This window comes from Daktulosphaira vitifoliae, unplaced genomic scaffold (assembly GCF_025091365.1).
Source record: "Daktulosphaira vitifoliae isolate Bord-2020 unplaced genomic scaffold, ASM2509136v1 Scaffold_4, whole genome shotgun sequence".
Classification (NCBI taxonomy): Eukaryota; Metazoa; Arthropoda; class Insecta; order Hemiptera; family Phylloxeridae; genus Daktulosphaira; species Daktulosphaira vitifoliae.
In genome coordinates, this window is record NW_026099575.1 from 36,942,303 (window position 1) to 36,956,404 (window position 14,102).

The following is a 14,102-nucleotide window of genomic DNA, read 5'->3' on the forward strand; positions in this document are numbered from 1 at the left end:
AAAAAAAAAAAAAAAAATAGAATATTAACATAAATTTTAAACCAGTTTAAATTGAAAAACTTAAAGTTATATTTTATATGATTCAAGAATCAGGTGGAAAACATAAGATATCAGACAGTGACTGGACCATTGACTTTCGGTTATATTGATCTTCTGGTACAATTATAGTGTCTCTTACAAATGTAACCATGACATGCCTAAAAATATATATATAAAGAATGAATGTTTCAAATAAAATTATACTTTAAGATAATATTAATAATTAGAGGATTGATACCCAATCTGATATTAAATAACTTTTTTAAAATTTAGTATTTATTTTAGTTGTTGTTTCCATATAGGATTATTGAACATTAGAAAAAATTAAATAGTTCAGCTCCAATAATGATAGTAAGGAAGGAGTCACCTAAACACATTTTTTGACTAGAAGTTTATTCACATCTTTACTGCTAAGAATGGTTGTAAAAATAGAAAATAGCCATTTTATTAAAGGTGTTACTAAAAATTGATCATGATTAGTATAATCTGTAGATAGTGTTTAATTTAAAAAATTGGTGAATAATTTTTTTAAAAGCAAAATTAATTCTTATTTTTTGTTAAATTTCGTCTGCCATTTGCACATAAAAGATAGGTCGTTGGTACAAACTTTTCTTTTAACTTAAAGTACATAACATAAGCTTTAATTTAACATATAATTAAAAGACGCAGTATTCCTGGAACATTTTTAAAAGTTCTATTTTTTATATGTATTTTTCAAGTTTTTAACACGCCCTGTATAAGGGGAAATTGTCTGATTAAAAAAAAGTATGTCGGATGAGAGAGGTATATATAATGTATTTAGAAAAAAAAATTTGTGTTGATCTAAATATTTTTCAAAAAATTATAGCACACTAAAGTTGAAAATATAAAATCGAAAATTTTAACACAAAAGTAGCATGTTTTTAATTATGGCACACATTTGTATGTAAAAAATTGTCAGGACTAATTTTTTTTTTTTAATTTATAGTACGTAACATAAGCTTAGTTTTTAGTTGTTACAGGGAATGACAGAATTTTTTTCAATTTTTAAGGGTAATGTCTTCAACTAGATACGATTTATGATATTTTGACATATTGCTGAAAGAAATTGGTTCGGTGAGAGCTGAGAAAAAGTGACGAAAAATATAAAAATTAAAAAAAAACATATCATAGTAAAATTAATACCTTCTCAGGTTCGCATTTATGCTAAAACTGAAATCTAAACCTTTAGAATTTATTTAAAAATTATTTCAATGTTTACAACTTTCCCCAGAATTTTGAGTAAATATGAGAATAAGTATAGAAAAAATTTTAAGCTATGACCTAGATGTAAAATTTAATTTTCGTATCCTAAGTTCTTTATGAAATTATCAATTTAAATGTATTACCTATTTTCTATAATATTTCTGAAATCTGGACTTTCATTATATAAATCTCTATAATTATCATTTGAAACTACAACTCCACCACATCCATGGGCATAGTTAAGCATGATTCTGAAAAAATGATTCCAAATAAAAAAAAACTAATATATTTGAATAGTCATATTGATAAACATTCTATTGCCATTTTTTAACTTTAAAATATGTAAAAAAACAAATAATAAATTATTTAAGATATCAAAATTTTATTTACAAATAAATTTTTTTGACTATGTTTGCAACAACAGCCTTTGGTGTGTATGTAGGTTATTTATTTTTTTCAGAATTAAGGCACTAATATATACTACTTTGAAAAAAATATTTATAAAATTAATTTATAACAGTAAAAAATCTATGTAATAATGATTGAATTACCGGTCATCATAACAAGTCATGCGTATATTTTGGACTTTTCTACTTGGCGTAAAGCAAATATAACCTTGTTTATGTAGAGAATTTAAAGTGTTGTGTACTTCTGATCCAGGAGGTCCTTGTCGATGTTGTGGTATAAAAACTGTTATCTCTCTATGACCTCGTTCAACAAAATATTTAACACATAAATCAATACCCTTAACTGAAAATGTTCCTGACCCATGTCTAAAAAAACAAAATTTTAAATAAAAATAAAATTTTAAATAAAAATAAAAAATTAATCAGTGGTATACTCAGAAGTTTTCATTGAGTGTTAATATTAAAATAATTTTATTTTTTATTATAGTCTATGATTAACTTAAGCTCAGCTTTTTTAGACGTTCTATGAATATACCACCAAAATTAATTTTTTGTTAAAGAAAGTCAAAAATGTATAGACTAAACATAAAATAGATAACAAATTATTTACGCAAATCCAATGTTTAGTCCATCAATAATTACAGGTCTTAACTTTCTGTTTTCACAGGGTGATGAAGTAATAGGTTGTTGAAGACGCATGTCACTATATCCATTTCTATCATTAATACATAAACTACTATTCACAGTTAATAAAGCATTAGGAAGAATAGCGTTTTTTACTTTATTCTTAATATGACGTAAAGGACTTTGATATGGTTTTGGTCGAGTATTTGTTTTGTTGATTAAACATCCGAGTCGCTCATGAATAGGTCTTTTATTAAATAATGGAATTTCTCGTAAATGCTCATTATGTGAATTTGTATTAAGAGGTTCAGTTGAACTGTTTTCATCTTCACTATCACTCAAAACTATACACTCAATAGGTTTTTTATTTGGAGTTACAGTGGTATCGAGAATTTCAATAACTTCTATACTATTAGTATTTTTTTCTTCATTCTTTTCTATTCTATGATCAATAATAGAGCAATATGAATCATCTTTAATTTCTATAATATCAACGATGGAAGAACTAGAATTTTTATAATCCGGATTTGATTTGATTAAGATATCATTAAATTTTTGTGTTTTATCTAAAGGACTATTTTTATTTGAGTTGTCACTATTAGTGGATTCACCTTGATCAATAAAATTTGGCAAAGGGGGTTCAATAGATTTTGTATTTTCTTCTTCATTATTGGTGTTTTCTAATAAATTACATTTTTTCAATACCGTTGACCGTGTGTTACGCTGAGGTTTTTTTATATTACTATGTTTTTTAACTTTTTTAACAGAAGGATTTTTCTTTTTAGCGTTTGTTCTTGCCATTATTATGATTAATTGACACTCTGGAAACTATAACTGAATATAAATTATTACATCACACATAGTAAGATTTTAACAAATGTTTATTTCTACTGTCTCTATTATTAAATTTGTTTTATTATATTCATTATTTTAGAAAAACAATTATTAAATAAAATGTTTGATATAGAACAAGTGCCATTAGACATATCTACATAGTTAAATAAAAGTAACACAAATTCAAAAATATATATATTTTATCAACTTAACAAAAATAGATAAAGAAAAGTCTTGATATTTGATAAATGTAAAATGTTCTAAAAAATAATTTTTATTAGCATGGGGTTTCGATAAGAAGTCAGAATTTGAAGTATGCAAACTAGTATACTGGCTTGATATAGTACCATGATATATACTATTGAAATTTTACTATGACATAGTAATAAAAAATAATATATAATATAAAAAAAACAATAGATTGAAGAATTTATTTGTAATTTATCTGGAATGGTGCTCATGGTTACTTAGCAGAGAGAAATAAATGTAGAACAAAAATATTTCTCTAAATTACAACAATTTTTAATGATAATCAAAGATTTTACTTACCATTTGCGCAGAAAGGGTAAAACAGTTCACTTAATATGAAACAAATAAACTTAGTGTAACTCTAGAACTATCTTGATTTAATTATTATTCAAATGTTTAAAGAAATAATTTGATAAACAAAATATAAAATTTAGTATAATAATTATATTAACATTTAGGTAACCCATAATTTGCTTTACAATTTAACAAATTAATGAAGTTACTGGTTTGCAGAAGTGCTCTACATAAATGTGTAGGGTAACTTTTTTAGAAGTATGTTAACGTTTTTTTTTTAATGCCAATGACATTAAAACTATTAAAAATTACAACTAAGTTTAAATGTTTTTAAGTGACTGAATTTAACCTTTTAGTTCACTATTTAATAAACAAATCATTTGAATGGCTAGAGCTAACTAATTATATGGACATCTTATTAAAATAAATATATTCTTTATTACTTTACATCAAATTTATCATAATAAACCAATTAATTATGAATAGGAATGGAGGATAGACCTAACTGTAAAAAATAAAAATGTATTATAATTTTAGTTTTAATACAATATTAATACATTCATTAAATCCATGATATAAGTAATGGAATGGTACATTGAAATTCTCAAAAATAAAATCATCAATAGATAACACAATGCATCAAATTTCTTTTTTCACAGAACTTAGTATTGTAAAGTGTGGTTCTGTATCCTTTATATTTAAAATGGATAGTACAAAGAAAAACATAATGAAGTTTTGAATTAAAATATGCCACTAAATTAGTTAGCTATCCATAGTTCTGAAAAGAACTGTTGATGGTCCTTAGAAGAACCCTTTGCAAAAATTAAAAAATTGTATTATATGATGTTATTTATTAATAAGAAATTCTAATTTTAACTAGGGATTAATCTAGTCTTAAAATAATTCAATTTATGTAATAAAAATCAGAATCCCAAAATTACAATTCTTTATTTCAAGAAAAATGCAGAACACTTTAGATATATATATTTATTTAAAAAAACAACATCATACTAAGTATAATGAACAATTTTTGGTCCATTTCTTTTATTATTCATGATATTAGTATACAACCATCAAACTTTATTTAATAATATAGTCTTATAAATTGTCTGCAAAAAGAGATACTACGTATTTTTATTTATAGTTCTTAAGTCACTTATTTACAATTTTCTTAATAGATTAAGCAAGAGTAAAACTTATCACAAGTTTTGATTGTTATAAATTAGATATTATTTTAACTCTATTCTGTGTGAATACTACTTGTAAAAGAATAAGCCTTTGAATATTGTATGTGGTTATTAAAATATTAAAAAAACATAAACATTGACATAAATTCTATTAGTTTTTTACTGAATATTAGAGTTACGATATTTTAATTTATCTAGTATTAAATGATAATTTTACAAATCAGAAATATTAATAATAATATCTAAACGTATTTAGTTCAGTATTAATATACAGAAAAAAAATGTTTAAATAAATTCAATTATTTTGCAAGTACATAAATACAAATAATTTAGATAAAATATTTTGTGATCTACTTGTTTAATTAATTTTTTTTTATTATATTTAAAACAATACTCAGTAATTTTAGATACATTTTTTTATAACCGTTTAAGTAATTACCTAAGCAATAATATCCAAAAAGAAGGTTGTGTGAATCTCTACGTCATAGTAAACACTTCTAAAGTTTCATGTGATTATATAATATTAACTTTCATTAAACAGAAAATAGTATATTAATATTAAATTTGTAATGTACATAAAAATTGGCGGTAGAACTTGATGTTAAGTAGAACTCATGTTTTGACTATATATTGATAACACAAAACGTGGATTGTTATCTATTATCATCTAATTTATAACAGCTGACTACACAGTGTTAACGCCCATAAGGATAAGGATGAAATCATCGATGACCTAACAATGGCGTTGTTGTTGTCATCGATGTGACGGTTCAATGAACGAGCTGTTTGTGATTACGGCGTGACCGCCCACCGACCTACCGGGTGGGCGCCGCTGCCGCCTGTTTTATCTCTTTACGTCGCTGCTGTGCCGTCCCCGATTTCCTACGGAGCACTGTTAACTGTTGGTCGTAGTGGAGAGTGGAAACCTCGAAGGTTGGCGATTTATCTGCGCAGGAGCGAGAGAGACGATTTGGGAGAAAAAAGGGAATTGCCAATGTCGCTTGTCCTCGTCTAATGTAATTCAATGTTGGACAAAACCTCCCGACGGAGGCCGTGTAACTTGTAAATATCGTAACAAAAATATACATAAAAAGTATACATATTATACACGTGTATATACCTATTTATTCATTTAATTATTTGTGTGTTTGTATGATAATATTGTAAAATTTCGTCCGTTTGTGGATAATTGTGAGTGCCGGCTTTGTGTGTACCAGTGGTTCACTTTTTACGCCGTGAAAATATTAATTTAAGCAAAAATCACTATTTCTTATTCTATTTCTTTTAATTTATCAAAATATTTCTGAAATAGTAAAATTTTCATTAATTAATTTATTGTAGTGTATATAAATTGGCTATCTTTCTACATTGAACAGTTTATACAAATTCGACTGTAACTGATCTTAAACAGAATAGATACTGAACTAAGTAAGTCAATAAGAATTTTTTGTTATCATATTATGTTGCTTATGATAAACTTTGTTCTAAAATATTGTTTTATAACTCCTTAAAGAAAACTGCAAAATGTAATTTGTGTAACCTATATACAGAGAGAGATATAGAATTAGAGTAATATTTTTGTAAAGTGTTGAATTTTGAATCTTGCAACATTTGTTTTGTGCCTCTTGTTTTTGAAAAATTTGAAGTGTAAACCTTTTTTTAAGAATTTTTCTTTGATTAATAATTTCATATTATAAAATTATCATATTTATATTTATTTAAATTTTTAAATAGTAGTTTATAATCATTTAAGTGACTTAAGATTAGTAGAAACCATCATTGTCAAGATTAAGACTGTTGGTTATCTGAAAAGTAGAATAATAGAAATTTTACTATAAATAAATCATTTTAAAAATTATGTCAAAGGCTGTTTTATAATTCAATAATAAGGTATATAAATGTTTTATATTTTAATATTTTAACATTATTAACATTACTTAATAAATTATAGTATGAATATCTATTTTATTAATGAAATGCAATGTATCAATATTCGCTTCTCTAATGTAATCTATTAGATTATGATAAATAGTTCATAATGTTATGCAGGTTATTAAATAATAATAAATATAATAAAATACAAAATAATTAATATAAATAATTTTGGTTTTTATACTGATAAAATGTCGAGAATGTGTAATGATAGAATAAATGTTATACTATTAATTCACAGAATAAACTGTAATGTTTTTGTATGGAGAAAATAATAAAGTTAATAAGTTTTATATTTATTATCAATTAACCATGATTATCATATAATGTTTTCAGTTTGTGTTTGTTATAGCCTAGTTTTAATTTTATTTTTAACATAGGCTTTTGTAGAGCTATAAATCAGAAGCAGAAAGACTTGGACTAGCTTATAAACCTTCTCAAATAGTTTATTTTACATGGTATATATGTGTGACTTGTTAAGAAAATCCCTATAAAAAACCACTTTATACTTTTTTATTAAAAATATTGTGAAATAAATAATAAAGTAATAATGATTATTTTTTACGTTGTGTAATAGGCCTTAATTAATACAATTACAATACTGAGGGGTAACCAAGAAATTTTGGTATCTGTATATGAACACCTATAAATTCAATTTATTATATAATGTAAAGATTTATTAAATTTCTTTTTTACTATAAAAAATTATTACATTAACTATAGGAATAAAATACATAATAAAAAAAAAAAAGAAAAAAGTTTGACAACATAATGAATGCAATGATTTAACCTATTCATTATAAGTTAATATTAATTAATTGAATTAATCTTTGGCATCAATTTTAGATTTTTAAAATTTTCAAATGAAGTGGTTAGGCGCAGGAAATGTACCTGTTTCCAGCACAAATAATACAGTGTTGAATAACAGTCATTTACAAGTAAAGTATTTTTGGTCATTGAAAAGAAAACAAATATTCAATTAAATAATTTTTTGTAGGAACATCAACAACAGTTAAATGAAAATGAATCAAGTGGTGATAATGTGTTGCGACAAGTGGTACAGGAAGAACCAATCGTCAATTATGTGTTTGATTGTGCTTCAGGAGAATCTCAAGAATATGGAATACAGTCTACACAAATACAATCAAAAGTTCCACAGCCTAGATGGCCATCATCTGCTGAAGATTGTTTCTTAGAACAAGTAAAATTCTAATCATTTTAAATTATAGAGTTATCATTTTTATTAATTTAAAAGTTTTTATTAAACAAAAATGGTTTAGAAAATATTGAATGACATATTATTTATGTTAAAGATGCAGGAGAAATGGAAATATTTCTCTGCCAAAATGTCACAACCACCACCCCAAATTTCTGAAGTACCCAGTGTACAATATCAATTACAACCAATAATAGTAAAAGTGAGCAGTAAATTATGAAAAATAGATTTTTTCAAATATTTCTATCAATCAAAATTTTATTTGAATTCTTTAATTTTTTTGTTTGTCGATTATTAATCTTATTAAAATAAAATTTAGTTTTTTTGTTTTGGCTTTAATTAGTGTGAGTATAAAGTACAGCAATAAAACTTTCGTAATAAGTTTTAGTGAAAATATTTGTTGCATGTTATTGCTATTATTAAACATTATTGTTTTGAGAAATTATTTACAATAATTTCTGGTAGTTAAAAATATTATAATTTCAATTACTTACTTGCATGTTTAAAAATGTATGAAAAGAAACTACATTGAAAATTCATAAATACAATTCCTATTAATTAGAAAGAAAAATCTAAGAAGAGTTATTAGCATTCTGGAATTCAAAAAAATGTTTGTCTATATATTTTCTTATTATTTTCATATTAGTTTTTTAATATCTATTTATGATCCCATTATTATATTTGAAAAAATATTCTATAAAATTGTTCATTAAATTGTTAAAATTATGCTATTTTCATCATCACAATTGCTATGATTGTAAAGTTTAACATAAAATTATAAATAAATATTTGTGCATAAATTTTATTATTTTTTAAATCTATAGATACTTAAGTACATTGCACAGTTTTTTGGCTTAATACTTCATAATTAGTTTTAAAAAGCTACATTTATAAGGTTTCTGGGTTGGTTTGAAAATTAAAGTTCTATAATCAAGCATGTTTTTTATTTAATTTTTCTATGTGCCTCGTATCAACTTTATCAATTTCTTATTTAATATGTATTTTTAACTTCACAAATCAATAAGAATTGTATTAATTACTTTGTATTATACCTTTTTTGCCAGTGTTTTTAGTGCTTTTGTTTCAAAATAATTGTTGAATATTTTATTATATATAATGATAAATGTGTTTATTTATTTTACACCAAAGTGTATTTGAAAATATTATGTAATTTTTTTAGTTTTACAATTGTTGTAAAAGTGCTTTTCTTATAGTAGTTGTATTCATCACAATTTCACTATTTATCAATTAATTTAATTAATCTGTTTGATCAAATTTTAAATTTTTATAGTATCAAAATGTTAACTAAAATATGTATTAATATATTTTCATTTTTGAGAATTTTATAAAATTCAAAAAATTTATTTTTGAACAATTTTTATTTTACTTAATACATATAACTTTAATGTTATATGTTGAAGGATAATTATTAATTACCCCATATACAATTTCTTAAAATCTTTCTATAATCTCATTTATTTGTGTTGGTAGGCCACAATGGCAATTAAAACGGTTGAAATTCTTATTGTCATAAAATTTGTTGATGATAACATGTATTGTAAATTCCTAAAAGTCTTTAACTCATATTTTTGACTATTAAGTTGTGTAAAAAAAGTATAATGCCTTGTCTTGTATATGAAATCTGATCATTATAACTTATTTGACTAAAGTAAATTAATTATTTCAATATACAATAATAAGTTATTAAAATATATATCAGATTAAAAATAACTCATCTACTAGAGAACTAAATTTTTATTTAACTTGTTAAGAGACCCTTTGCTTCGGAATATTTTTTTACTATAGTTTTCCTCAATTAAAATTAAAGCTAAAAGTAATACTTTTTTTTTTGAATGCTCATGTTCAATAATATTTCTTTTAAAATAGTTAAAAAAATTATATTCACCCTAATAAGAAAGATTTATCTCCTTTTTTTTATATTAAATACCAAAATTCTTTTGGTATTTATTCTTTTAATTATTAGTAATTTTGTCTTCTTCTTTTTCCTTGCCTTAATTCAGACTACTTGGGGTTGGCTACACTTATCCTTAACTTCTACTTGACATAATCACCCACATCGTCTACGTTCATATCAGCCGTTCTCATATCGCATTCAGTACATCCCTTTATCTCTTTTGGTCTTCCTCTACTTCTTCTTCCTTCAACATTCATTTCTATAACTGTTCTTACAGCTTCTGATTTTTCTCTTCTCGTAACATGACCAAACGATCTAAGTCTATTTTGTGTCATTTTATCAACGATTGATGCTACACCTATACTCCCTGTAATATATTCATTCCTTATCCTATTTTCTCTAGTCACTCCTCTCATCCATCTAAGCATTCTCATCTCTGCTCTACTTTCTTGTCAACCGCCCAACACTCTGAATCATACATCATAGCTAGTCTCACTACAGTCTAATAGAATTTACCTTTCAGCCTAATTGGAATTCTTTTATGACATAATACACCAGATGCTTCTCTCCACTTTAACTACACGCACTTAATCCTGTGTCTTATGTACTCATCAATACCACCGCTTTTTTGCACAACTGATCCTAAAAACTTTCCAACTCTCCTATCACGTACTGGCCTATTATCACTGAACACTTCATTTTACCTACCTTGTGTTCTCTTTTATCAAAAACTCGTTCTCTATATATTCTGCCTACTTATTCTTAAACCTTTTTCTTCAAGAGATGTTCTCCACACCTATTAGTTTCCTCCCTATGTTCTATAATTAACACTATCGTCAGCGAACAACATGAACCATGGCATCTTTCCTTGTATTTTTCTAGTAATTTCATCTATCACTGTAGAAAATAAGTAAGAGCTTAAAGCAAAACCTTGGTGCACTTCTACTTTTACTTTAAGACCTTTTGTTACTCATACATTTTTTACTCTGGTACAAGTGTCATCATACATAATCTCTATTATATTAAAGTACCTTTTCGGGTCTCTTTTTCTCATGATTGCCCACTTTCAAACCTCTCTTGGTACTCTATCATACGCCTTCTCCAAATCTATAAATACTATACATAGATTTTTCTTCTTTTCCCTAAACTTTTGTATTAGTTGCCTTTCACAAAATATTGGCACCATTGTTGACTTACCAAGCATAAATCCAAACTGGTTTTTAGACACCAATGTTTCATTTCTTATTCTTAGAAAGTAAAATTTAGTATACCATTTTTAAAATTCATAATACAATTATTTTTTAATTATTTAGTAGTCTTTAGTCTAGAAAAGTATTTTTAAAAGATCTATCTCATATTATTAAAGCAACAATTTAATAACATTTAAGAGTATGTTAAGTATTTTATTTTTTTTATGTAAACCTTTTTTGATTTATATATAAAATATTTTGAATGATTATTTTTTTAGTCAGGAGAAGGTGGTACTGAACAGTATGTATTTGGTGCACCTCCTGGATTGCATCCTTATCAACAACATATGGCAGATTTAGCTAGTTCGTCAATGGCTCATAATTCAACTCATACAATTATTTCTACACAACAACAGCAACAACAACATGCTATGGATATGCACTTGCGAAATGGAGAAGTGAGTGAATTTTCTTAGTAATATTTTACAATGAAAATTTTTACTTTTTTCTAAGTGACTATTTGTATTATTAATTGGCACCTTTAACTTACCTGGTATTTTTAGGTTTCTTGCTAAGTTTCTTTCCTTTTTTTATAATAAAAATCAAATATAAAATTAATGCTGTTTGTTATTTTAAAAGTATTAATTAATATATTAAATAATTAAATGATACATTATGTAAAGTAATGGTAAACTTATTATAACTTTGTTAAAGAAATTAATATAAAATATTTAGTTAAATAAAACAACTCTTTCAAAAATAATAATTTATAGATTTAAAATTTGATGTGCCAAGAATTAACTTCAAGCTACACAAAATCTAATTATTCTTAATTATATATTCTTTAAATTAAAATAAAACATTCTTGTTTCAAACAGTTATTTAATTTTGCTTAATGAATTTAAAAATACACTATTTCATATAATATTATGAGATACTTTTTTTTTGTTATTATGTTAAAACGTTGGGAGATAATTAGTGATACTAGTTATGATTATTTTAAGATACTAATTTATTATTAAAATTATAATTTTTTAAATATAAATTTACTAATATTCAATACCAATAAAAATGTTTCCTTGCACCCTCCCAGATCTTGAAATATGGACATGGATATACTTATTTTTTGATACAGGCTAATAGCATGTTCATTGTTTGTGTTCTACCTAAATTTGAGGTTTAATTAGAAAAATATGTCATAAGCAAAAAAGAATCTTAGGATTTCACCGAATTTCCAATAGACTTCAATAACTATGTAGTCTTAGAATTGAATTATTTGGATCTAGGACTTGTCTATAACCAAATAAGAATAAGATTATTTTGTGTTCTATTTTTATTTTAGTTTTTAAAAGTTAAAATTCAGTTTTAATTTATAATTATGGCACTTTAAAATTGTAATGAAAAAAAATTCTTATTTATTTTTAAGTATTTCTAATAATACTTTTCATAGCAATATTTCTTAATATTTAATTTTTAGTTAATTAAAATTTACATTAGAAAAATTTAGGATTTAGATACTCATAAAAGTTCCTATTAAATAATTAACGTTTATTTTTCCAATTTTTCGGTGTATTTTTTTTTATGATTTTCTTTTCATTCCTAGTTAAACTTGTAAGCTGCAAACAATGTCTATTAATTTTTTTATGACTAATTGTTAATTGAATGATATATATATATATATATTGGTTTCTGCATATTTTATTTAAAGTAATTTGTGTATGTATATGTTTATGAAGCACCTATTACATTCAATCCATAGACTGTTATTTTTACTTGTGAAAATATGGTAATCTAATTAATGTTTATTTTTAAAAACAGGAGAAGATTTTTGATGATAAGATTATTATCAAATATTTATATCATGCTAAGTTTATTTTTTAGTTTTTTTTTTAAGTCATTAAAAATTATCCCGAAAAAAATTAACCTTAGTATCCTTTAATATATATAATTGGTAACCATTTTAACAGATTAATTCTAGATTTTATAATTTAGTGGTATTTAAGTTCTAATATTAGTATTACAAAAAGAAAACTTGTAAGTTGATGGAAATTTATTTAATAAATAATCTTATATACTTATTATTATATCTCCAGTGATATATATATTTAAACATGTGAACTTGTACAAGCAATTAAAATTAGATTGCTACTTTTATATTGATAATCTTTAAACAATACCATTAATCTATATTCTATTGGAGGAAACTCCTTCCTAGATAATAGAAATTATCATCTAATGAAAATGAATAGTGTTTATGGAGTAAAAATTTTCTAGGACGTTTAATGACTTTTAAATAATTTTGCTAAATAATAATAGTTAAAAAAATTAAAAGTCGTTAACTAAAAAGATTATTCTAATTTTTATGGAATAAATAAATACAATCATTTGATTACATTTTTATTTTCTTGTTTTTATTCGTTGAATGAAATCATTTCAATAATTATCTTGCTAAAATTTAATAATATTTACTCTAAAATTCAAGTGTAATATAGTATTTTTATGTATTGGATATTTTTTATGTCCCATTTATTTTAACGGTTTTCTCAATGTGTAATTTTCGTTTTATTTCTATATTTCGTAGCTTTTTCATTGTATATGGTATTTTTGTTTTAACCAAAACATTTTAAATTATAATTACGAAGTTTTTATTGAATTCATTTCTAAATTATACATTTTTTGTATTATATCAAAAACAATTTTGTTTTATTATAATTATTATCAACAATACTCTTTTATTTCAGAAGTATTTACTACGTAATAACAAGTATACTTAATTTTTCATGAAATTTTTTCTCTTTGACTATTAATTCAAAGCCGATTTGTTAATTTTATTAATATATCTTCCTAAAATCTGAATGTGTACCGTTTCTTTATTTGAAGATAAAAATTTTGTTTTTTTAGTGCGCGTTATGTAGAAGGCATAGAAATATACCAATTTTAGATCAATGAGTTTTATACAACCATAGGGTATTCGATTTTATCTATAAACCT

At 24.0% G+C, this 14,102-nt stretch overlaps 2 protein-coding genes across 17 annotated transcripts in view; one reads left to right on the forward strand and one right to left on the reverse strand.

Annotated features, from left to right (window-relative positions):
* Positions 1–6: 6 nt before the first annotated feature.
* On the reverse strand, positions 7–5,491 carry LOC126905786 (NEDD4-binding protein 1-like). 3 transcript variants are annotated; one of them, XM_050685838.1, is made up of 5 exons: positions 5,298–5,491; positions 2,281–3,128; positions 1,815–2,036; positions 1,407–1,514; positions 7–197 (listed from the first exon to the last, which is right to left on the reverse strand). In XM_050685838.1, the coding sequence occupies exons 2-5, from the start codon at positions 3,093–3,095 to the stop codon at positions 83–85; spliced, it is 1,260 nt and encodes a 419-aa protein (XP_050541795.1). In that variant the 5' UTR covers positions 3,096–3,128; positions 5,298–5,491; the 3' UTR covers positions 7–82. The 3 variants fall into 3 exon arrangements, with proteins under 3 accessions (XP_050541795.1, XP_050541793.1, XP_050541794.1); XM_050685836.1 differs by having other exon boundaries at positions 2,281–3,122; positions 5,298–5,490; XM_050685837.1 differs by lacking the exon at positions 5,298–5,491 and having other exon boundaries at positions 2,281–3,744.
* Positions 5,492–5,749: 258 nt separating this feature from the next.
* LOC126905769 (maternal protein pumilio-like) overlaps positions 5,750–14,102 on the forward strand; it is a 79,630-nt gene continuing 71,277 nt past the window's right edge. For 7 of the 14 annotated variants that reach the window (XM_050685786.1, XM_050685797.1, XM_050685791.1 and 4 more), the window contains exons 1-5: positions 5,751–6,286; positions 7,637–7,728; positions 7,788–7,991; positions 8,104–8,208; positions 11,390–11,569. In XM_050685786.1, coding sequence (XP_050541743.1) covers positions 7,654–7,728; positions 7,788–7,991; positions 8,104–8,208; positions 11,390–11,569 — 564 coding nt within the window. In that variant the 5' untranslated portion in view covers positions 5,751–6,286; positions 7,637–7,653. Of the gene's footprint in view, positions 6,287–7,636; positions 7,729–7,787; positions 7,992–8,103; positions 8,209–11,389; positions 11,570–14,102 lie in introns of all 14 variants that reach the window. The other 7 variants (XM_050685800.1, XM_050685796.1, XM_050685790.1 and 4 more) reach the window with 5 other exon arrangements.

Bases quoted from the DNA above. Each gene is read 5' to 3' on its own strand.
- LOC126905786 (XM_050685838.1), bottom strand. From the start codon at position 3,095: ATGGCAAGAACAAACGCTAAAAAGAAAAATCCTTCTGTTAAAAAAGTT. The intron at 1,515-1,814 runs GTAATTCAATCA...TCATTTTTTCAG, and splicing joins ATGACTTGTTATGATGACCG to AATCATGCTTAACTATGCCC. The intron at 198-1,406 runs GTAATACATTTA...ATATATTTTTAG, and splicing joins AGAAATATTATAGAAAATAG to GCATGTCATGGTTACATTTG.